The 22,544-nt window shown below is 40.7% G+C and overlaps 1 protein-coding gene across 3 annotated transcripts in view; it reads left to right on the forward strand.

Moving 5' to 3' along the window:
• The first annotated feature begins 452 nt into the window (after positions 1–452).
• The window catches only part of LOC125761329 (uncharacterized), a 181,460-nt gene continuing 159,368 nt past the window's right edge, over positions 453–22,544 (forward strand). For 2 of the 3 annotated variants that reach the window (XM_049422336.1, XM_049422344.1), the window contains exon 1: positions 454–1,571. Coding sequence is in view for 1 of the 3 variants with exons in the window: in XM_049422344.1 (XP_049278301.1) it covers positions 1,570–1,571 (2 nt within the window). In the remaining 2 variants the exon portion in view is untranslated. Of the gene's footprint in view, positions 1,572–22,544 lie in introns of all 3 variants that reach the window. The other variant, XM_049422339.1, reaches the window with a different exon arrangement.

Here is a 22,544-nt window from a genome sequence, read left to right on the forward strand (position 1 = left end):
TAAGGGCGAGTTAGGTTTGTGTGTGTGTGCGTGTTGATTCCAAGCGTGCCGTGTTCATCCGATGTGCAACACGTGAGCACCTGTAGCGGAAATGAGCGTGCTGTGTGTACCCATTGTGACAACAGGTGCTCTCCGGTTTTTTGGACGAATGACACGAATAACACGAATCCATCATCTCCCTCTTCTCTTTAACACCCTGTTGCGCACCGGGGCTACAGAGTACGTACGGTGTGTGCCCGTGCGTGCGTGCCTTGCTGCGCGTGTATTTGTGCAGCCATTGCGCAATGCGTGCGTTCCCGGGCAGACCATTCCGAGGTCTCCTGTTGCGCTTCGGATGAGAGCCTAAGGGGTGAACTGCCCAAAACTTCGGTTATATACCTTGTTGCGAATTTCCATCCACATCCAGGGCCCCCCGAAGGGGGGAGGGAGGAGGAAAGGGGAGATTTTCCCTCACAAGTCACAAGAAGTATGGGGCAGTGTAACAGAGGGACATGGTTGGAATGGTGGGACGTAGGATATAAAAGTGAAATATGAGGCGCGCTCGAGCTCAGTCGCGCACGAAGGACTGCCCACGGTGGATCGGCCACGGACGGAGCAAGAAAAACTCCACCAAAAAAAAACCCCACGCCTTGTCACCCTACGGTTTGACGGGCGTTGTGAAGCACGAAAGCATTCCTTCGGCTAGTGTAAGCTGTTCGAGACCTTAGAGTACGTTACGCAGCATCCATCCGAATGAGTGTAAAGTTTGAATTTTGCCATTATTACGCCAATCTCTGCTCCATTAAACGTGTTGTGCCGTGTATGGATAAGCGTGTTTAGTGTTAATAACACACTATAACAGAACTAGAAGATAGCTACATGTCGGTGCTCTAACTTGCAAAAAAAACGGTGTACAGTGGCATTCGTTGCATTCGTGACTGCAGTTGAATGAGTGACGCGAGCAACAAAAAGAAGCTCCTCCAACTGCCGATTGGGAAAGGAAAGGTGGAAACTATAATTGATTATCCTTATCAGGTCGCTTCTTTATGGCTACGATAACAGTAAAACAATCATTAAAGGTCTGAAACGTATGACCATCTCTTTTGCAAGTGCGTGTTTGTGCGTGTGTCTGCGAGTGTGTACATTAGTAGATAAATGTGTGTCAGGGCTTACTGAAGAATGCGTAATGTTCCTCACTGGTGTGGCGCGTGTGTGTGTGTTTGTGTGTGCGCGCGAGTGACTCCCGAGCGCAACTAGTGGTCAATCGTCTATTAAACACTTAATTTTAGTGTTGCTGTTTCATTGGGCTAATATGTCTAATCTACGCCATTAAGCTATAAGAAGGCAAAAGCACACAATTAGCACTAGTGGTTAGGAACAAAGTTGACAAGCGATAGCAGTGCCAGCAGTGCTAAAGATCGCCAAACTAAAGCACCCAACAACAAACTGGATGTATCGTGCGAAGGTAGCTGAAGCGATAGTTTAAGATAGTAGTTAGTAAGAGGTGTCGGAGGGTGCAGTTGACAATCTACGTGCCGACGGTGCAACCGACATTCGTCATTACGGACAAGGAGCTCACATCTCACCATCATGTATGTAACCAGTCCCGAATGCAATTCTTTTTGTTGTTACACGTGTATCATCTACCCTGGGCATTGATTTACGTTAAATAAAAAATCTCATAAAAATTATTTTCCCTTTAAATCATTATTTCATTCCATTTGGAAACTAATAAGTATATCATTCTTCTTAAGAATCATTGGCTCTTCATATGACTTCTATTTTCCACACACACTCGATTAATGAGTTCAGAATATTTCTTTCTAAATTATAAAACTGATTGACGTGCTTTTTTTGGTTGTTGTTGCAAAACAGATGAAAAATAAATGAGAAAAGGATTTGCCATAAACCGTCCGGTTTTGGGCTGGTTCATTCACATGTCATCTGCTGGTGACAGCTGCTCAACGATACGATTAAAATAAAGGCCCGGGAAAATGACTCATTCGGTAACCACAGTCGTTACCCATTTCACTGTAGCCATGGGTTGTGCCGAAAAGCATTTGGTGCAACCTTCACGAATGTGATTGTGCGTACCGAGAGTTAGACCACACAACATCAAAGTATTCGGTGGTCACGGAACGAACGGTACACACAGCCTGGGATGACGGGTTCGATTACTAACCGTGGGTAATTGTGGTTAGCAAACGATACCGTCTATCGTTTTTTTTTTCATCCTTCCAGTCTAATGAGTTCGACTGACGGTGACTGACAAGGACTTGTCCGTTCGAAACCGATGGCCTTGAAGTGCAGTTGGTAAGCTTACCGGCCTGGGACATTACGGCCTGGGAAGAGTCAAGGTTGCTATCGAGCGTGACGATCACATGTGAATCTTGCTGTGGGAAATCATAATTAGCTGAAAATGTTTAACTAAACTTTTAATTGGAATGCAAAAAGAAATAAAACACTTTTTAAATCGAATTTATCAATAATAAGGAATAATAAAGTTGCATGCTAATTGGGGGCTGCCATTCAAATTAAAATTACTTCACGGAAAACGATCAGATTATTTCATTTCCCAGCATTATAAAGTTCTGTTTCAAAAATTAGAACACAGTTCAACTGTTTTCCATTTGAATCAGGCAAACAGAGCTGATTACAAGAGTTCGTAGAATCCGTTTTGTGACTGAATACAATGTCTTTGATGTTTGAAATGGAATCCCTTTCAGTTTAGTGGAAAGTTCAAACAATTTTCCCCCGTTCAATATACCTTTGCAATGTTAGCGATGTGGGAGCATCGAATAGTACGTTACAATTATATCCTCTAGTGGCTATTTTCCTGCCAAATGGACAATGGTCAAACCGTCCACGGTACCCTTGTTGCCTATTGGCTATTGGGTGAACTATGTGCGTGAAAAACACCCAAAACCCAACAACACCCCGTACCACTTTATTGTCATTTTAGCGTCATTATTCAAGGTGTCCCCGTGCAAAAAGGTAACGCTACCAACCGAACCGAATGAACCGAGTACAGAATGTCGTAAAGTTTTGGTACCGTCGGTCATCGCTCTGTTACAAAGCCAAAACACAGAAACACGCAGCACACCTAGCCAATGACCTAATTAAGACTGACTGTCCCGATGGTCGGGTGTGTTCAGGTGTTTTTGCATTGTACGCTGTTTGTGAACCCGGTGTGAACTATTACGACAAATAGCAAAAGTACCTCGCTCGTGCCTGCAGGCACCTTAAATCTTTTATGCATTTTTACCACCCTTTTAAAAAGCTACTGGAAATAGGATTTTTCTTTCTTTTTTCTTCTCTCGAAGTTGTAAAAAGGGGTTTTAAAGCGCACAACTTTATGCTCCCTCCCCTGGAACAAAGTCGAGAAATTACACCATAAAACATTGAGTCAATGTTCATGGTTGCGCACGTCCTCGAAGCGCCATTTTCCACGCCTTATACTATCCATTTTGCGTACCATTTTCGTACTGTTTTTTTTTCCTTAATCCAACACTTCATAAGAACTTGAAGAAAGTTGAAAAAGCAAGCGCGTACGCGTCGCATGACGAAGAAGACGAAAAGGTAGAAAGTATCTGCCAAAGCCAATGCTAAAGCTAGGCAGTATTCAAGGCCTGCAACAACACCAAAAAAAGTTCCACTCGTAATCCGGTAATCTCGGAAATCGCACAAACGATACTGAAGAAAGGACCAAAAAAAAGGTTGTTTGCCGGATTTGAACGAAGCAATGGTTTTGGTCGCGATTTCCAAGCACAAAACAACGCGCCATTTGTGTGTGTGTGTGTACGTGCGTTGTTTGACCCTAGCTTTTTAGCTGGTTTCGATGAAACATGCTCCTTCCCCGGGTCAAAGTCAAAAACGAAGAGCACATTCAGTGGCAAACGAGCGTGTCGAAGTCTGGCAAGGATAAGATTAGGCCGAATAAATCCAACGCGGAAAACGGAGAACCAATCGAAATGGTTTTAAAAAAAAGTTATGGGATGGTCAGATGGTTTTGGAGCCAAATGAGCTCGGTGCCTTTGATTAGTATGAAGGATGGGTAGAAGAAAACAGTGAGACGAATAGAGGAGTTATACCGATGGAAAATGATAACGCAAATCAGATAGAGATGGCAAAATGGAAAACCCGAGCAGCAGTAGCACCTTCACAAGCGTAAAGCTCAAAAGACAAACTTTCTCTTCCTTTCGTACTGAATGGTTTTTTTTGTTGAAAAGACGCGTAGAAATAAGCTGTAACGTTTTCTTTTCCCATTTTTTTTTGGTCCATTAACGAACCATATCTCTTTATACGCCATCGAGATGGTCGAGATTGGAAGGAAATGGATGCTGCAGAGGGGGTGTGGTGTCCTACGGTTTCCCATTTCCATTGCTGATGATTAATGTTAATTGTGAAAAGTGCTTTGATAGCGAGGCTTTCGGATATTTCAAGCACACGTTGGTCGAACCGGCCACGTGTTTAAGGATGAAGGCGTCTTAATCCCATTCTTCCCTGTGCCGTTTAATCCCTAATGAATTCGCGTCAGCTTTTACGTGGCCTGCCACGCCTGTCAAGGTGTACCAGCGCAGCTACGAATGCTAAAACCCCCGGCTGATCTTCTATAAAAGTGAGAGAGAAATAGAGAGAGAGAGAGAAAGAGAGAGAGAGAGAGAGAAGAAGAAATTAAGTATAGGTTTATGGTACGGTTCTCGGCACAACCATTGGAACCTCCAGCTACAAGGGTTATTGGAGATGAAGATAATAATTCACTGTTTAGGCGTACCATGCAGTAACCAGATTATTATAAGCTTGTGAAATTTACATTACGGGCGAGTGAGAAAGCACAAACGATGTGATCAGAATAAATGGACGGAGTTTAATTTGCGTTTCATCGCGAATGTAAAGCGATATTGTGCTGCGATTGAAATGCTCCGATTCTGGCACAACTATTTAACATCATTTTTCAAAGGCTAACGTTTCAATACAGAGATATTATTTTTCAATAAACTAATGCATGTTTTATGGGTAATTCTTTCTGCTCTTTTTCTTTTCAAATGTGTGGTTAAATTAAAAAAAAAAAAACATTATAAAATAACTTCTCTGACGCTACCCATAATTCCATACCTTTCCTGAATAATGTTGTCTATTTTAACGTCTATTTTTTAACTAATTACAAATGACACTTAGTATACTGGCGAAAAAAATTAACGCAAAAGTACAACTAAGAAAGAATTAGTTTGAATTATTTCATACAAAATTAATGTAAAAAAATGGAGGTTAAGCTTCCGGAATAGATAACATTCTTCTCACTGCTATTTCCTGTACTGTTAGCTAAACAAAACAGCGCTCCATCCAACTTCTCAATGAAAACAAAACTTTCTATAGCAAAACTTTGCTTATAAAGCGAATGAACTCTGTTTAAGTTGGAAGCAACAGATTGCTTTTGCTGATGGCAGGCAAATGGCCGAAACGTGCTAGAAAAATAAGCCATTTTGGCAACGAATCGCTCTAGAAGCCGAATATACCGTTCCCATTCTCAAACTGGCAAAAGCTTCCGTATCGTTATTTCGCTTAAAATAAGCTTTCCGTTTTCAACGTACCGGTTTTTGCACGAAACTAGGATGAATAAATTTCGAATGCTACAAATTCAATCACTATCATCGAATCGATGCAAACGGCGGAAGCAGCGACGGTACGTTTTCCACCGGAAAGACTTCATTCGCTTGCACGCCCTTACCGTACCGCCCGGTGCGCCTTGGACAGGAAACTTGAATTCATCCACTTTCCGTGACAAGACGAAAAACCGGGGTGGGAGGCATCTCTTACCTTCCTAGTGCCGCTCGTGCCTGGAAAGAATTATTTGACACAAATTTTGGTTCGCTTGCGTCCGTGAAGCTTGACGGCAAACTGTAGATTGTGGCAGGCGGAGTGGTAAAATCTGGTCGGATGTGACGACCGGTGGTAGAAAAAATTGCGGGAGGGAAAACCCGGGAGGTGGCCATAAAATATGCAAATTGAATTAATATGTTTTATGAATGCTGTTTTGATTTAGCTGACGATGGCTGGGTTGATACGTGCTTGGTGATAGAGGTGAGGGTGTGTGTGAAACGACGTTTTTTGGATTCTATTGCCGATGGGTAAAGACACTTTTCATGGGCACACGCCCCAATACACACGCACACATTTGCTAGGTAGCAGTCTAGCTTTTATGGCCGTTCCGGATGTGTTTACTCGCCGAACTGCTCGCTGGAAGTGAAGTCTGTTACGAGTGTGAGAAACCGAACAGGTTTTGCAACAAAAGTCGTGAACATAGCCACTGTTTTGCCTTTTATGGTTCATTACCGTACGAGGAAGGTGATTGGAGATGCAGGCTTTAAAAAGGATTTTTTATGGGGAAACAATGTTCTGAAAAATGGCTGACATTGGCAAGTTGCAATGGTGGACAGGCGGAGGTAGACAGTGCAATGATAATGTTTTCGTGCATTAATTTAAGCTTTGTGACACTTGTACCGATGACTTTCCATCGACGAAATGAACGGAAAATATTGTTGTGTTTTTCCACCCAGTTATTGTTGTATTTGGTTTAGAACATTAAAACAGAAAAATTGTGGCCTGTATTTTAAGCTGCTTTTTCACTTCAGTTTAACTTTCGAATGACAGCGAAAGTGGATTAGACTTTTGCTGGAAGATGAGCTATACTGTGAATATCAATTTCTGTAGAGAACAACGTATATCTGCTATTGGTACGACAAAACGCTTCCCAAGGTTGCCGCATCGGTAAATTATGAGCCTCGCTTATGCTTCGAGCAGTCTTCGCACACAACGGGAAGTTAAATCCCGTTGACGCCACGATGTGTGTCAAAAGCTCACTTTCTTGATTATGCAAAGTAAAGTCATTGCCCGTGGCTGCGATCGTGGATCATGCATTTATTTGCGATATGCAAACGAATTGCTTGCAGATAGATTATGGAAATATGACAAACCATAATTCGGGCAGCTTCGTGCTCCATTTTAAGCTAGCAGCAGGAGCAAGACTTTGGTGAAACAATGGGATATGGTAGGCTTATGATCAAATTTGTTGACAATTGGAAAAATTTTAATACTTAAAAAATTATCTTTTTTTTTTTTATTTTCAACTTATACTTAACCTGTGTGCAGCAGTTGCGTAGTTTTATAACCTTTTTTCAATAGAATCTAATTCGTTACAAAATAGCTCATTTGATATTTATTCATCAAAACTGTAAAATATTTGCTCAAAACTTCCCCAATATCACTTCAACAATGAATAGCGCTACTGACAAAAAGTGATATAAAATAAAAAATTAATTAACTTTTTAAAGTCTATTTATGTATCTCAATTATATAAACATTTTTCTTAATATTCTGGAATCATACTGGAAAATAAAACATTTGATCCCATTTTGTAGTCTAGTTTATATATGTGTTGATGTATTATTAATAAGGACATATTTTTATCCTCGTACATACATACTCTCATGTAAGACACTTAGATTCTGAGACAATTCTTGAGGGCAAGCAAGCAGATAATTGTATGGTACAAAAAATATAACAAGAAAAGGTAACATCCATTCTTCCCATCCCGTTTTGGCTAGCAGCAGCACCATTCACACCTCAATCCATTTGCCATTTAGGGGCCAAATTCGTATACCATAGCATGAAAACGAATGGAAGATCATTCGTTTGATGTACCAAAATCAGATTGCCATTCACGACAAATGTATGACATCTAACACAAAAACACACGACGCGATGAGAACGTTGAGTCGTGCCTTGTGCTTTGTGCGTATAACAAGCTAACTCCAGGCTTTGGTCTTTCCTTTACACCAAAGTCTCAAAGTCAAAGAAGGCGAAAAAAGAAGCACGATTAGAAGGAATTCCTGCTAGCATTTTGAAAGGAATTTTGTTTCCTTACTTTTTCGTTACTTGCACCGCTAGAGATGGTAAAGATAAAACAAAAATCCGTAAGTGAATGCCAACTCGTTGGGAGAAACATTGAAGTGCGTGGGGTTTCGCTTAAGAGCTAGTTCTATTTTTTACATAATGCCAAGAAGAATGGAAATGTCTTTAATGCAAAACAATTTACCCCGTTTCGGTTTCTCGCACCATCTCGTGGAAAGAGCATATTTTTCTGCTATTTGACCAGACCAAAAAAAAAGGTCTTTATTGAGCATTTAAAAGCAGAGAAAGTAGCTTGCAAAAAAGTTGCTAATTTCAAGAATGAATGATGTCCAACCCTTTAAATGGAATGATATGCTTGAAAACAGGGACAGTACCGTGTTTCGAATTTTGAGTCACCTGAGTTTGGGAGAGTTTGTTTTTGTTCAATTTTTTCCTATTCTGTTTACAAGAAGAGATACCGCGCATACTGGGCCGGATGCAAAATGGAGACAGAACCCAGCCGTCTACCTACTCAACGGATGGTGCGAAATCGAACTGGTTTCTGTCTTTGCGAAGTGCGCTACACAAGCGAGCTAAAAATAAATCAAAGCATCGTTTTGCTCTGCTTTCATCGTGCTTCCATTCCGTAGTTTGGGGAGGCATACGGGTGGCTTCGGGTAGTCCTATTCAGGACAAACTCGGCGCCCATACTCCGTTTGGTGCAGTGGTTGGAATGTACACGGGAAAAGCGTGAAGCAAGAGGAGAAACTTTTCCTTCGATGTCCTTCGCAAAACCTCCACCGGACCGAAGGATATGGCGTGACGGGTTTTTTTTTTCGTCTTCCCTCTAGTCCTCTCCTTTTCTGCCCCTGTGCTCCTATCTTCCATGTTGCTATGTATCGCTATTGCTCTTCTTTTGTGAAACATTCCTCGGGGTTCGGATTTTTGTGTGTGCTGTGGCTCACTGTTTGTGCTGTTGGCTGTCATCGATGTTGCTAAAATTAGCTACATAAATCATCATCCCACTGGAGCGGCACCAAGCGTGAGTGTGTGCGAGAGTGGCCAAAGAGATCGGTTAGAATGGAGCGAAACCAAGCGCGATAGGTATTAGAAGCATTAGGAATGTGGTTGTAGTTGAAATAAGGAAAATCCGCCCATAAGTCATATAGACCTGTATGGGTTACATGGGTAAAGGGTGCATGCGGGTGGTACAAACACCACATAAGCGAGGCATGAAATCGATCGCTTTTTCATACAAAATGGTGACAAAAAAATGGCTAAATATGCTTTGCTTTTACGACCCTGTTTTCAGCATGTTTTATTGCTTTTTTCCGCTACTGGATGGGTTATGTTTAAAATAATGGTGTTAAGCTGTGCAGGAAGAGTGGGCAACTGAATGGTTCGAGAAACAAAACGAGCTATCGTGAGAAGTTCGTTTTTAATTACACGTAGATAAAACAATCATTTGTGGGATGGCTCTGAGAACAAAACTTTGAAAAAGGACTTGCAGATAACTTTACAATAAACTTTAGATTTTTTAGAAAAAGATGTATAAAAGAACCTAATTCGTTTATTTCGCCAAACTGTGGTGCGTTGAACACGTTATGAGTATGACACCGGACGATTTAAAACTCAGAAACTGAAAAAAGGGATAATTATATAACGTTATTTTAAAGGACAACTATTTCCATTTCTGGATAGCAAGTGTTTCAATTACAAAAAATGTCATTAAAAACATAACAATGAAATTTTTTATTTTACTTTCTTTTGAGCGTTTTTGTCAAAAACAGCCGTGATTGCAAAATTCTTTGGCGTTTCCTGAAAAGTCGTTGATAGGTTTGAAAATTGAAAATTATGATGCGATTTATGTCCACACTACAGCATGGTCGGGATAATTTTAATAAAAACGCGAAATAAAATACTTTCAAAAAGTACTTAATGAACTTGTTATTGAAAACATTCAAAATATTATACTTCATGACAAAATGGGGAATATTTAATAGTTATATAAACAATTTTTGAATCAAATTTTATTTCAAAAATTACTATACACCTCCATAACAACTGAAGTGTTCCGAATATAGTGCAGTCCATTTAGCAATATACCCATCTTAGAAGCACTGAAATACCGATCTCCTGCCAAACTTTTCACCGTCAATCAACCATTAACAAAGTTTCCGCGAAACGTATCATGCAAACTATGCCGGCCCAAAAACAAACCGGAAACGTACGCTTTTGCATGGTCTATTGAAGCGTGAAAAATAGTGCACAAGCTGTAACGGGGAAAACTCATAATTGCCAGCACGGCCAACCACCGCCATCATTACCAACCTTATGTTCACCGTCAGCTTCATTATGCATCTTCTCGTAAACACAACTCTAATGTAGGCAACAGGTCCGTAACAAGGCTCGAGCCTTGTAGTAGTGGAAGCATTGAAGGACGAATGGCGCGGAGGAAAAACTTCTTACACGGTACACACGATGTTTAAAGTGCCTGCTCGAAGTGCCTGGCCATGCGTAAATGCAGTGCAGTGTATAGAGCGTGCAGGAACGCTTTACGCTATTCACGAAGGCACGGTTGATTGTGGATTACAAACTGAGGCTATTTGTGTTTCGTCTGGGCGGATGAAGCGTCATGCAACTTACCGTGCATCGCAGTGTTACAGAAGTTTTGTATGTTGTGGCGTTGCGTTACATCACGAGTCAGACGATACTTTTAACAGCACGCAAGATTGTGCCTTGTATTTAAATCTATTTAAAGAAAAGGGTCGTTCAGGTCTGTTTAAAATTTACCCGCTTTAGTAGGTAACAGATAATTATAGCAGTTTTTTCATACATTTAAAGCTTCATAGATTTTCATCGAATCTTGTTGATGATTAATGAAAGATATATCCATAAAAAATAATAATATAACTCTAATGAAATGCTAGATGCTTGTTCTAACTCTCTTTCCAGTTTTATCCAGAGTAAGTAATTGAAAAGGTTTATCATTTATTTTTGAGAGTTGTTTTCAATTTATTAGAACATTTACCAATCACCAAATGGGACACAAAGAAGTCCGAGGTGTGCCAAAGGTATGGTAGCCCATTGGAAAAAAAAACAAAAAATCGAAAGGGATCCAAAAACGTGGTCAACCCACCAAGCTCATAAATCGCTTTCGTTCACTAATGGGGAAGAGATTTAATTTCTTTCCAACCACCCAGCACAACCAATCCATTCCCAATTCTCTGTCCCTATACCCTATTAGACACAGCAAAAAAGGTACCCCAAATTGATGAGGGATTTTCGCAGGCACTTCACCCGTTGCGTTTCTGGGTGGCGAACGCCAAATATAAGCGAAACGTTTGTGGTACTACATTCTAGTGGTTGGCTGCTACCGGGGCAATCCGGGCTTGCCAATCTTCCAAGATGGCACTGATGAAGGTCGAGAAATTTGATATTTACTCCGTGGATACCTTTTACCGTTTATTGGGCAAGTTCGGGTTACCTATTTACTAGTGGCTGGGGATGGTACGGTTAGTCGGTAGAAGAAAAAAAAAACCGATGCTCAATATTTCGTCTAGGATTGATGTACAGGTTTCACGATTTCAAAAACTCGAAAGCTTTTGTAGGAAATTTTTTTTTGGAAACTGGTAAACAGGCCACACAAAACACAAATCATAGACGATGATTTTTGTAAAGGTTGTTTTCATTCGGCCTAAGGGAAGGAAAGCATGAATTCAGTAAAGATTCTACAGAGAACGGAAATAACGAGTTTCAATAAATTAGCAAAACTCTTTGGCTGAAAGCTGATATTTTTTAGCATATTGAAATATAATAAATAATGATATTTTACTATTTTATAAATATTAATATAACAAAATATTTTCCTTTTGGTTCAGGCATATAAACTGAAGTAAGTAATTTGTTAGAATAAAATCATATGGAAGTAAATAATGGGAGTAAATAAAAATATATACAAATAAAATTAGAAAGGAAATAATTTCGCAAAACATTAAAAATGAGCTTTGAAACTCAATTTCTTTTTTCCAAAAATATTTCTGATTATGAAACAACATTTTCCTCATTCCTACGTATATGCAAAACATACCAACGCAATACATTTGCGGCCCTTTTTTCATCTTTCGCACCGTAAAAGTGTTTCGTGTGATTGCTAAAAATTCTCAAGTGAAGGGATATACATATCCATCGGAAATAATTTTACCGCGTGCCTGACGCAATTGGTGCAAACGTTATACAATTTTAGATATGGTTGTTGTTGGTTCTTCGTTTCGGCACAACCAAGAACGCAAGCATGCTAATGATAAACTCCGAAAAATGGAAAATGATCATCATCATGATGACAACAGTGCCCGTTACTGAGGACTGTGTTTTTTTTTTTTGCTTGCTGCTACAAAGTTATGGTTGTTGTGCCACATAAATCCGTGCCACTTCCATAATCGAGCGCGTTGGATTAATTGGAAAAGTTTTTAAATTCATTCGTCTACGCCTGTACGCCAAGATTGCCCATTTTTTGATGTAATTTTAAATATTCCATTATGCTGGCAGAAGATGCTTGCAACAAGTTAACAAATCCTCAATTAGGCTGTAGCGAAAATATTGCAATAATAACACACGCGTACATAAACGCACACGCCGATAGAAGCAACGCGACATGGCTGCGAAACGTACAGCGAGTGTGTACTGTTTATTTTGTCCCCTTTTCTGCTTGTTGCATGCACACGTGTTCCAGGTCCGTGGCACATTCTAAGCATACCGTGAGCAACAAAGTTTTCCCTCACCTTGCCAGCTACGGGAGGGTGACCGGAAGGGCCGCTGCAAACACGGTAAAAGAATGTAAAATCCTCAACAAAAAGGCGACATTTTTCTTGGCCACGTTTTGCTCTGCGTTCCCTGTGTACCCTTTTTTGTTGTTGTCTTCTCTCCAAAAGGCGTACCAGGCGGTTTTTGAACTTTTGTGTCTTTTGTGTCCCCTCACCAACTTTCATCCCCTTTCCCCGTGACGCACACCTTACCCGTAGCATCTTGTGAGTGAGTTTTCGTTTCAGATGAGGGATGGATGTAAAAATAAGATATTTTGCTACGAATTCGAAGAACTTGTGTTTCCAAATTAAATTCCTTGCGCCGGAAAAATGCGCCACCCTGCTGTGAACCATCACCATCCACAAACCCTTGGTACTACAGATGACCGGTGTCGGTAATGGTAGAAAATGCGTCCCATTTTCGTAAGATGAGCCCCAACGAATTTAACTAGCAAAACCGTTCCCACTTTTCCTCCTTTTCCCACCCTGTGTCCCTGTGTCCTGTTGTTTTTGTTCGCTGGAAAGAAGATGTTGGAAAACTGTTGTTTCCATCCTTACCTTTAAAAAATGGTGTCGAAGCGCAAAGCTGACCCGAAATGGAGAGATCAAAACGTAAAATAAAATTTCCAAACTGAAGTCCATCCACCGTGTCAAATATTCGAAACTGAGCGTACTTTCACCCTCCAGTGGAGGGGGGGTTGTTGGTAGGTTCGGTTGTAGTTGCCTCGGTTACCTTCGATTATCTTTTTGTTGTTGTTATTGTTTGGCGACTTGAAAGAAATATCTTTCACCATCCCTTCCTTCATTCTGCGGGGGGACTTTATTTATTGTCTTTTTGTTTTGTATGAAGAGGCTCTTTGTTTTTTTTTTGTTTTTTGCAAAAGGACAGCAATATAAAACCGTTAGCATTAAAATGCGTTTTTCTGGCCACGCAAATTTTATCTTTTTGTTGTTTGTTTGTGAAAGCAAATAATAAAAAAAGCTGCTTTGATAGTGGTGCCTGTTTTGTTATTGGTGTAGTATTTTGTGCGCTGTGTACTAAAAAGAAAGCAATACAAAAACACGAACCACACGAAGGAAAGGTTCAACTTTGCTTATAAAAAAAACTTCAAAAAAAAAGGTTGTTCGTAGTAAAATGTTTTGTCATCATGAAGATCATGCTGTTACGAGCACAGTTGGATGACATCGAATGTTTTTTTTTATTTCTCCGAACAGCAACAAGGTTATGCTATTCTCCCGGTGCAAACCACATACCGCAAATAGGGGAAGGAGAAAAAAAAGTCATCCAAAAACTCCTCCACCGCATACGGCACAAACGTTGTCGAGCAGCACAGGGTAGGAACAAAACCCGCCCGCTGGGTTTTGGATAAGTAATAAAATAAATTTAATAACACCAACACGGTCCATTGCAAACCTTGTCACCGTGTCGAAGCTAATATTGATTAACTTTACCCACTAAATTCTCGTCTCGTTTTTGGTGGGTCGTAGAAACCGCACCACAGCCACTGCCCGTAAGCGTTCACATTGTGCTGCAGCGAATATTCAATTATAATTAATAAAGCCAACCCGGGCGGGATATGGACCCGGGACGGACCCGGACCGTATCGCCGAATGGACCTACATTTCTGACGGTCCTTTTTCTTTTGTTTACTGTTGGTGGTGGTGGAAAGAGTGTTTTTTTTGTTTTCCTCTTCTAAATCTATCCTGTCTCCGTTTTGGGTTGTTCAGGAGAATAATGTTATATTTCGGAAATTTTGTTTTCTTCAAATGGTTTTGTTTGAGCAAGTTAGGTTAAAAATGTGTGAAGCCACATTATACCCAAGGATGTGAAAATTTTATCCAAACGTCCGAATGTTTTTAGAATTTATATAATCTAAATGTGCCTTTTTGTTTACGGGCATGAAGTTTCCACCATGCAGAACCATACATAATTCATCTGGAATTGATTAACGACTCTCATCTCATGCAGCAATGAAAGACCTTGGAAAACGCATAACATTAAGCTTATTTTGTTGGGAGGATTTTTTGTTTTGCCAAAACCAGAAAACTCTTCACCATCTTGAAATCAGTTTAACTGGAAACATCCATTTTTCAGCACCAGTTAAGTTGTGGAAATGGAAACGAGATGCCAGATTTGTGACGAACACAAAAAAACGGTTTCTTCTGTTTGATTAGGTTCCAATACACGAGACAGCACATTCAGGGGACAGCTTTTCATTGCAAGTTTTGCTCCATTGTTCCCGAAACGGAGAAAGTGTAGCTGGTGTAGGAGGATCGTGGCTGAAGTGGGGAGACGTGAATGTACATCCGTTTGAATCGAAAAATGGGAAGCATTTCCCTGTTGCTTGGGTTCACCATTGTTTAAAGTTTACCACTGTACCCGGGGAAGCCTGACAGTAACAGAATCACAAACTCCTTTTCGGAAGGAGGTGGATTTTATGCGACAAAGCTCGCGAACTAAAGGCAAGAAAATGTGGCACAGATCTGCAGGAGAGAAGTGAGAAGAGGATCAGAAAGGAAGAATGGATCAGCACAAATGGCGCGCGCGTGTGTGTGTGTATACGTTACACCTCCTCTGGGAAACAAGGCACTAGCCCGGGGCCTACACGGCAGAATGGTTTCAATCAAGCCTCAAACAAATGACGTTTGCCTTTTTGCCATTCACGAATTTCGCCCCCACCGTATGAGGATGGTGCCGTTGAACCGAGCAAAATAAAGAGCAAAGCCAAAACCATTTCCCTTTCGCTGTAAGCTGCAGTACCGACATTTGGGAACGTGTTAACATATACGAGGTAGTGTTGGAATTGCAGACACACACACACACACACATTAAACACAGCAACAGCTATACCGGTTCATACAGACAATGAATGGATCGCTTACAGCTTCGTAGCATGGGATGTACGAATCAACCGAGCTTGTTAAGTGACCGGGGAAATTGGAAATTGAATTTCCCCGGGTAAAGTTTCGCGAGATCTGACATTTTCATTGTTCGAATGATGACATTTGAGGGATGATGGTTGATGTTTCTAATGCTGTGCGTGTGTGTGTCTGTGTGGGTGCTAGTGAGTAAGTGTTGGTGGCACTCACGCTGATGTGCGTCCCACGTCCCACTAGCCAACCGGAACGCAAAGCGGAAAACCTTCATTTAGACTTGTCCTGCCACTACTGCCCAATACGAAACTTCGAGATCTTTGGTGATGGATTTAATTTGGTGTTCTTCAGATAAGTTGTTACAACAGCAAGCAAATAAAAACACACAAAAAAACACAATTCCAATAGCAGGAAATCTTCTCGTCACTCTTCAATTTTATCACATCCGGGAGGGACGATCTTTGTTTTCTTCTAATCTCATTCCTTTTGACACACTTGTTGCTGATGAAGTTGATTGGGCATGGAATCTTTATAATCGAAAATAAAGGTACAGAAAAAAACATGTCACCCGAAGAAAAAAAATAAAAGGTAGCTACAATAAAAAAGCAGACCATTGTTTAAAACCACCATACGAAGACATTTATCAATGGATTATTATTGCGAAAACCTTCAATCATCATCAATTGTTGGTAGAAATTGTGTCTGGCTGACGCATTACATCATTACTTTACCTCACATTCTAATCTCGTGGGACTGTCTAAAGTGTCTAGGTCGGCCGAAACAGCAACTTTGCGCCACGCGCAACCATAATGCGTAAAACATCACACCCACCACTCAAATTGCTGGTTTAAACAAGGACCGTGGAGAGAGAGAGAGAGAGAGGAGGGTGAGAAGGAGACTGTAAAAACATCAACATTTTCCCTGGGACCATCTGCGTTCATCTAACTTTGCTAAGTGATTGCTGTCGTATCAACGCAAAGTCCGGATCGTACATCATCATTATTACAATCGGTGGGTGTTTGCAGAATAAAAAAAGAACCACAAAAAAACAAAACAAAAAAATTGCAAACTGTTAAACATTGTTAGCAACAATAGCAAAGGTAAATAAGTAGCAAAAGTATATTTAAAAAAACACTCAACGGTCAGATAGAATCGTATGAAATGGAACGCCAAACACTTGATGCTTGTCGAACGGCACCATTCGTTGATCGTTTTGGCAGTTTTGGGTTTAAACAATAAAGAGAAGAAAAAAATAACAAACAAACAATAAATGGCAACATCAGCTGGGTAAAATGTAATGGAAAAGTAAACACGGTGTACTCTCATTTTCGTTTAGTAAAATGTACGCAACAGCAGAGAGAAGAAAAAAAACAAATCACCAATCTCAGCGTTGAAGAACAGTTTGACAGCTTTCATATATTTTTACAATCGTTCACCTGAAATTGTAAAGCAACTTTTTGTTTGTTTGCTGTATGTTTATACATCAGACGCTGGGTGCGCTTTTCCGCTTTCCCATTGTTTGTTCGTAATAAATTGAAAATCTTCTCCAAGCTGCTGACACGACCAGAACGTACCACAATCCGCTTTTCCAAGGCGCCATGGTGGCGCATTCAATCTTTCTCATTCGACGAAAGCATACTGGTGTCGACCGTTTGCCAATGGTTGGAGCCATTTTTCACGTCTCTAACCGTATTGTGTGCGTGTGTGTGTTCGATAGCTTGTATGGTGAGCAAGTAAGAAAATCGAACATCTCACTACCCATTCCTCGATCAAAGTTTCTATTTCCCATGTTTTTTTTTTCTTGTTTGGCGAAATATGTGCAAACGATTTGATTCGATTCGAAGGCAAAAAGCGGTAACCCGACTGAAAGCTGCCTCCAAGGACGCAGCGCAAAGCACAAACGGTCTCCTTGGAATCAAAAACAACGCCGTATCGATTGTTTGCCGATGGCAACAGGTGGGAAATCACGAGCAAATAGCAAGCTTTTTGGTTGCCTTCCATTTTTGCGAAAGTGATAAACGGAAAGGGAAAGGATTTGGTAAGCGCGGGGCACGCTTGGGGTGGGAGTATTTATTGTACTGGTGTGAGGGTTTTGAAGTGCTCGATACGTGTAGGTGATTATATTTCTTCAATTTTCAATCCTCACACACATTCGTGAGGCGCCCGAACGAAAAGGATTGATCGAATGCCGATGGTAGCGATGATTTTTATTTATATTGTTTACCATGGTAACACAATACTGGGCCGGGTAAACAATATATGCAGTTTTTCCCCCCGAGAACAAGTTCTTCGAGAGCTTATACCTTGGTTCTTGGAATGGTGAGTTCAACGAGGCAACTATGGCTCAAAGGGATTTGAACCGAACCGTACATGAACCTGACACCCTACTCAATGGAGATCATAACAACTTAATAAAATCTTTAAAAACTGAATACCCATTTCGGTATTCGAACAAAAGAAAGGGAAGGAAGAATCTCGTTTGCAGGAAAAACCCCACCTTTCAAATGTTGGGTTCAGTTTTGTATTTAACCACGCGCCACCAGGCGCCTCCATCGGCTTTTTTCTATTGCTCTTGATTACCTGCTTACGATTGCGATACGAACCTATCTGCCTCTATCTATAAGTTGCCATGACAAAAGGGATAATAGCTTCAGCTGTGTAGCTGCGAAAAGAAGCGGGAAACTGACAGGAAAAAATTGAAAGCTCATCCGACAGCTGGCGTCTCGATCAGGGACTGCCAGGTGCCATTAGCATAAAATTAATCAGCACAAGTGAAATGAAAGTGTGGCGACCAAAAGTAACTTCTGCAAGGACAGTAAAAACATAGGGGCGAAAAAATGTAAAACCAGGTTGGGAATAAGGAGAGATAAACATTTTCCAAACTACACCTAACATTCGCTTCGCTTGGTTCTTTTTAAGTTATTGTTTCAAATTTACTAGAAACATTTGCGCTTGGTTTTTTTGTTGCAAATTTTTAGTCACTAAATGCAGGGATTGTATAATAATCTTTACAGCCTTATAGCGCAGAAGGGAATTAACGTTTATGCTCTATGTTTATGAGTTTTTTCATTTGTATTAATAATCTTGTCCATCGTTCACGGCTTTACATGACAAAAAACACACCATACAACTTAATTCTTATAAGTGATAAGATACACGAAAAATTCAACCGAGTATGCCCGGGATAAGGCAAACTACAAGGAGGAAATGCCTTGCGAAAATTGTAATTACTTCAGCCCTCTGTGGCTGACAATACGGCAAAAGCCGTAATCATGTAATAAAATAAAAAAAATACACGAAAATTTTTACTAAAATTGTTTAAAACTGCTTGTCACAATGCTCAAACACGTTGAACGATATCTAAAAAAATGTAAATAATATCTAGAAAAAAGAAAACAAAGTCAAACAAGAAGTGTTCTGAAACGTTTAAGAGAAAAAACCATGAAAAACGAATTGAATCAGTAAAAGAAATAAATCAAACAAATTAATACTGTACATATTGGTTGACAATTGTTTTCACTGTACTGTACAAATGTTATTTCTTTCCATTATGGTTCTGTATATAATGGATTTATTGGTTTACAGGTATGCTGTACTCTCTGTGAAAAATTTTCATTGCTAATGTCCATGAAAAAGATCCAATGCCGTTACGAAAATTGGATTGATTTGCCGCCATGATAGCAAAAGGTCAGTTTAGATACTGTCACACAAACACACCATCGGGCAATGGAAAGTTTTACAATAAACTTTATGCTCAGACGGATCACCAAAGGTGGCTTAACTTTACTGCCGGTTGTTGATTGAGTTGGGAGTTTTGAAGCATTTGAGTGTGAAGCGTTTTCGGTGAATGCGAACGACGAATCGATTGACAGGTTCAATGCACTGCAACTGCTTACGGAAACTCTGACAGGCAAACGACAGTTTGGTTCATGCGAAAACCGGCAAAGGGACAAAATATATGTTTTTTTTCTTTTCGGCTAAAAGCACTAATGTCATGGTCGTTATCCAATACTATTAATGTTTTTCAACAAGATTCCAAGAATCGAAATAACAACTTAACAAATCAACCCTTAAACATCGCTCGCAAGAAGCGAATCTACAAAGTTTCCTAATTTGCAATCAGCAAAAAAAAAGATTTAACCGAAAGTTAACGGGACACTTTTCCGGTCCGATTTGCAAAACATAACCTCATCTGTACATTCCAAGCGCGAAACGCACGGGTTTTTGCAAATCTCACCCTCCGATTCCGATTTGCGGACAAAAGCTAAATTGTGGTACTTACAGGGAGACCGCTTACGATGCTGCTCGTTTCGGAAGAGCATCCACTACCGATTCCTAGCTTTGCAGCTCGTTACGTTTCCGGCTGCACGAAGAATGAACTGGAGTTGTACCAACCCTCCAACAACAGCTCAAAAAAAAACGAAGAAGAAAAGTTTCCGGAAATGGGTTAAGTTTGCACGGACGTTGATCGGAAATTTTCAATCGACCGATTTGGTTTTTCTTACCCATTTTCCCTTTTTCATTTTGCGAACTTCTCTTCCTTGATTGATTTCGGGTTTTCGTCGATTCTCCATCGGCAGGACCACGGATGAATTTGACTTCGGTTACCATTGGATATGAATCGATCGGAAGATGGTGCTGAAAGCGGTCATAACTAACTTTTGAAACTTTTCCTCCTCACCCACACCACCCCAACCCATTTGTCCATTATTCCCATCGCATCCGTTATCTTGTCGTGGCCATTCGTGATTGCAGGTTTGTCGTTCCGGCACGTTTGCATTGGAATTTATAGCGGAATGGGTGGTAATCTAGAAAAACAACTCTTCTAACGATGCGCACACTATCCTGTGACGGTTATGGAACGTTCCCATTCCCGAAGGATTATTCCATAGCAAATGGTTGAGTGCAATGTCCTGGTGTGGTACAGGTGAAAAAAGTGGGGATTAGTGAATGAATTGAGCACTATTTATCTTCCCGCGAATGGTGACCACTGTAAGCCATCGTGACGAATCAATCGCGTATGTACGGAACGTAAACCGTACAAACCATTGGGCATTGAGACATCGGTTGGACGAAAATTACCTTTCCCACATATCCTTCCTCTCTTCGCCATCCTTCCTCTCCTTCCTTTTCATGGTGCACATCAGCTGCTGAACGTTTGTTACGAAGTGTTGTATTGAAAATGGTACCACGAGGCCATTTATCACCCCTTGGGCCACTTTCGGTAGGAGATGGGTTTTGGGTAGGTTTCATAAATTTCCCTCCCGAACCTTGCTCAATAGTATTACGGTTGTTTTTTTTTGTTTTGGACGTCGTAGCCACGATGACGCCCTGAACGTTCCGAAACAGTTACACCCCGCCGTACATTAGACTTCTATAATTGTTTGGTGGAGTGTTGGGTTTCGGTCGACGTGCGCTGCGGGATGTGCGGCTAAGACAAATGACTTTGTCGGTGAAAAATAATGGCCACCGAGGGTCTCCTTTTCTCACCCAATAACAATAAACATTGTAGTGGAACCGTGCTCGTACTCCTGGTTGGAGTTTGTGTGTGTGTACGTATTTTTGTTACTCATGTCCACGTTTTCTCACTTCCATGTCCTACCTTGAAATGTAAGCGCCTTTTACGTTAGGTAAGGTTCATGTAAAATTCATACCATTTCGAGAACAAAGTTTACCCACGCAGAACCTTTACCTGGACCGATAGGGACTGTGAGGGAAATGGGATGAAATAATGGGGAAGAGGAGCGATCCAAATGGGGAAAAAAAACTTTTGTCTGTCAAGACGGATGAGCACGAGTGTGTGGCTGTTACTATATCGTTTGCTAGTGTCAGTGTTTGTTTCGTCTTAAAAGCTATACACACTGCGGGTTGGAAAAGTCAAACTGGCCAAAGTTTGTCCAGGTGGTTTTGCTACGGAGGGACAGACGATGGCATCATCTACCAACAAACCGAAAAAGGTCTTATTCGATCGGTTAGCGTGTCATTCGGCTATAAATGTTTTCTTTCTCCATCTGTTGTGTACGCGTGTGTGTGTGTGTCTTTGCACGCGCAGAAAGTTTTTACACGCGTGCTTACGTTCTCCCATCGGTGGCCCGTTGAAGGGCAAGGCGAATCGAACACTTCGCGAAGAAGTTTTAACCGTAACAAAACCAAAACATCCCAAAAGTGTCTCTTCACTGACACCCCCGTTGGAATCGATGGTGGAAAGGACAAGGACAAACAGGGTTAAGATGGTCGGTTCTTCCTTAGCTTTGCGATCCTTGCGACTTCACGAATGTGATGCTGGAACAGTTCAATTGTTTCATCATTTTGCTTGGTTTGGGCAGCTTTATCGCTGGTGGATTGTCTGGGCGTAACATTTTCTATAGAATCAAGCCTGAAAATCTGTTTTTTTTGCTTCGTTTGGAAAAGTTTTTGCGTGTGTCAGGGTAAATGTTTTGTAAACGAACATTGGAAAACACCCTTGTAAGACTATAGTGCTTGTTGGCTTTGCGGTAAGTTGTGTTGTGAAAGAAGTAGAAGCAACAGATGGATTGTTGTTCTTTTATTTTAATCTGCCGAAAAAATTGATTTATATTTCGCGCTCACGAGTCCTTGAATTACAATATCGGCTATAAGATTTGTCTCATTATTGTTAGGAGAACTTAAACTTCTCATTAATAAATGAGGATATCCATTATTCAAGCTGGTGTAAAACAATTAAGCACAGCTGCTATCAACAATTAGTCTTATACCGGAATCACATTACAGAGCATATGTCCCAAAACATCCATTTGGCTATTGGGCTTCATCTAAACACGCTCTTGTTGCTGTACTTTTGGCTGGTTCACAACAAAAAATGCCATCGGTCAAAACAAACAATTATTCGATGGTCATCAAAAATGCTCAATTGTTTACGACATTCATCGAAACCACGACTGGACGACTGGAAACCGTGTCACCGAGCATGGTACTCGCGACCAGTATGGACATCAATTTGTTCAAATCCATTTGGCTTGA

The sequence above is a fragment of the Anopheles funestus genome, chromosome 2RL (assembly GCF_943734845.2).
Source record: "Anopheles funestus chromosome 2RL, idAnoFuneDA-416_04, whole genome shotgun sequence".
In the NCBI taxonomy this organism is placed as follows: domain Eukaryota; kingdom Metazoa; phylum Arthropoda; class Insecta; order Diptera; family Culicidae; genus Anopheles; species Anopheles funestus.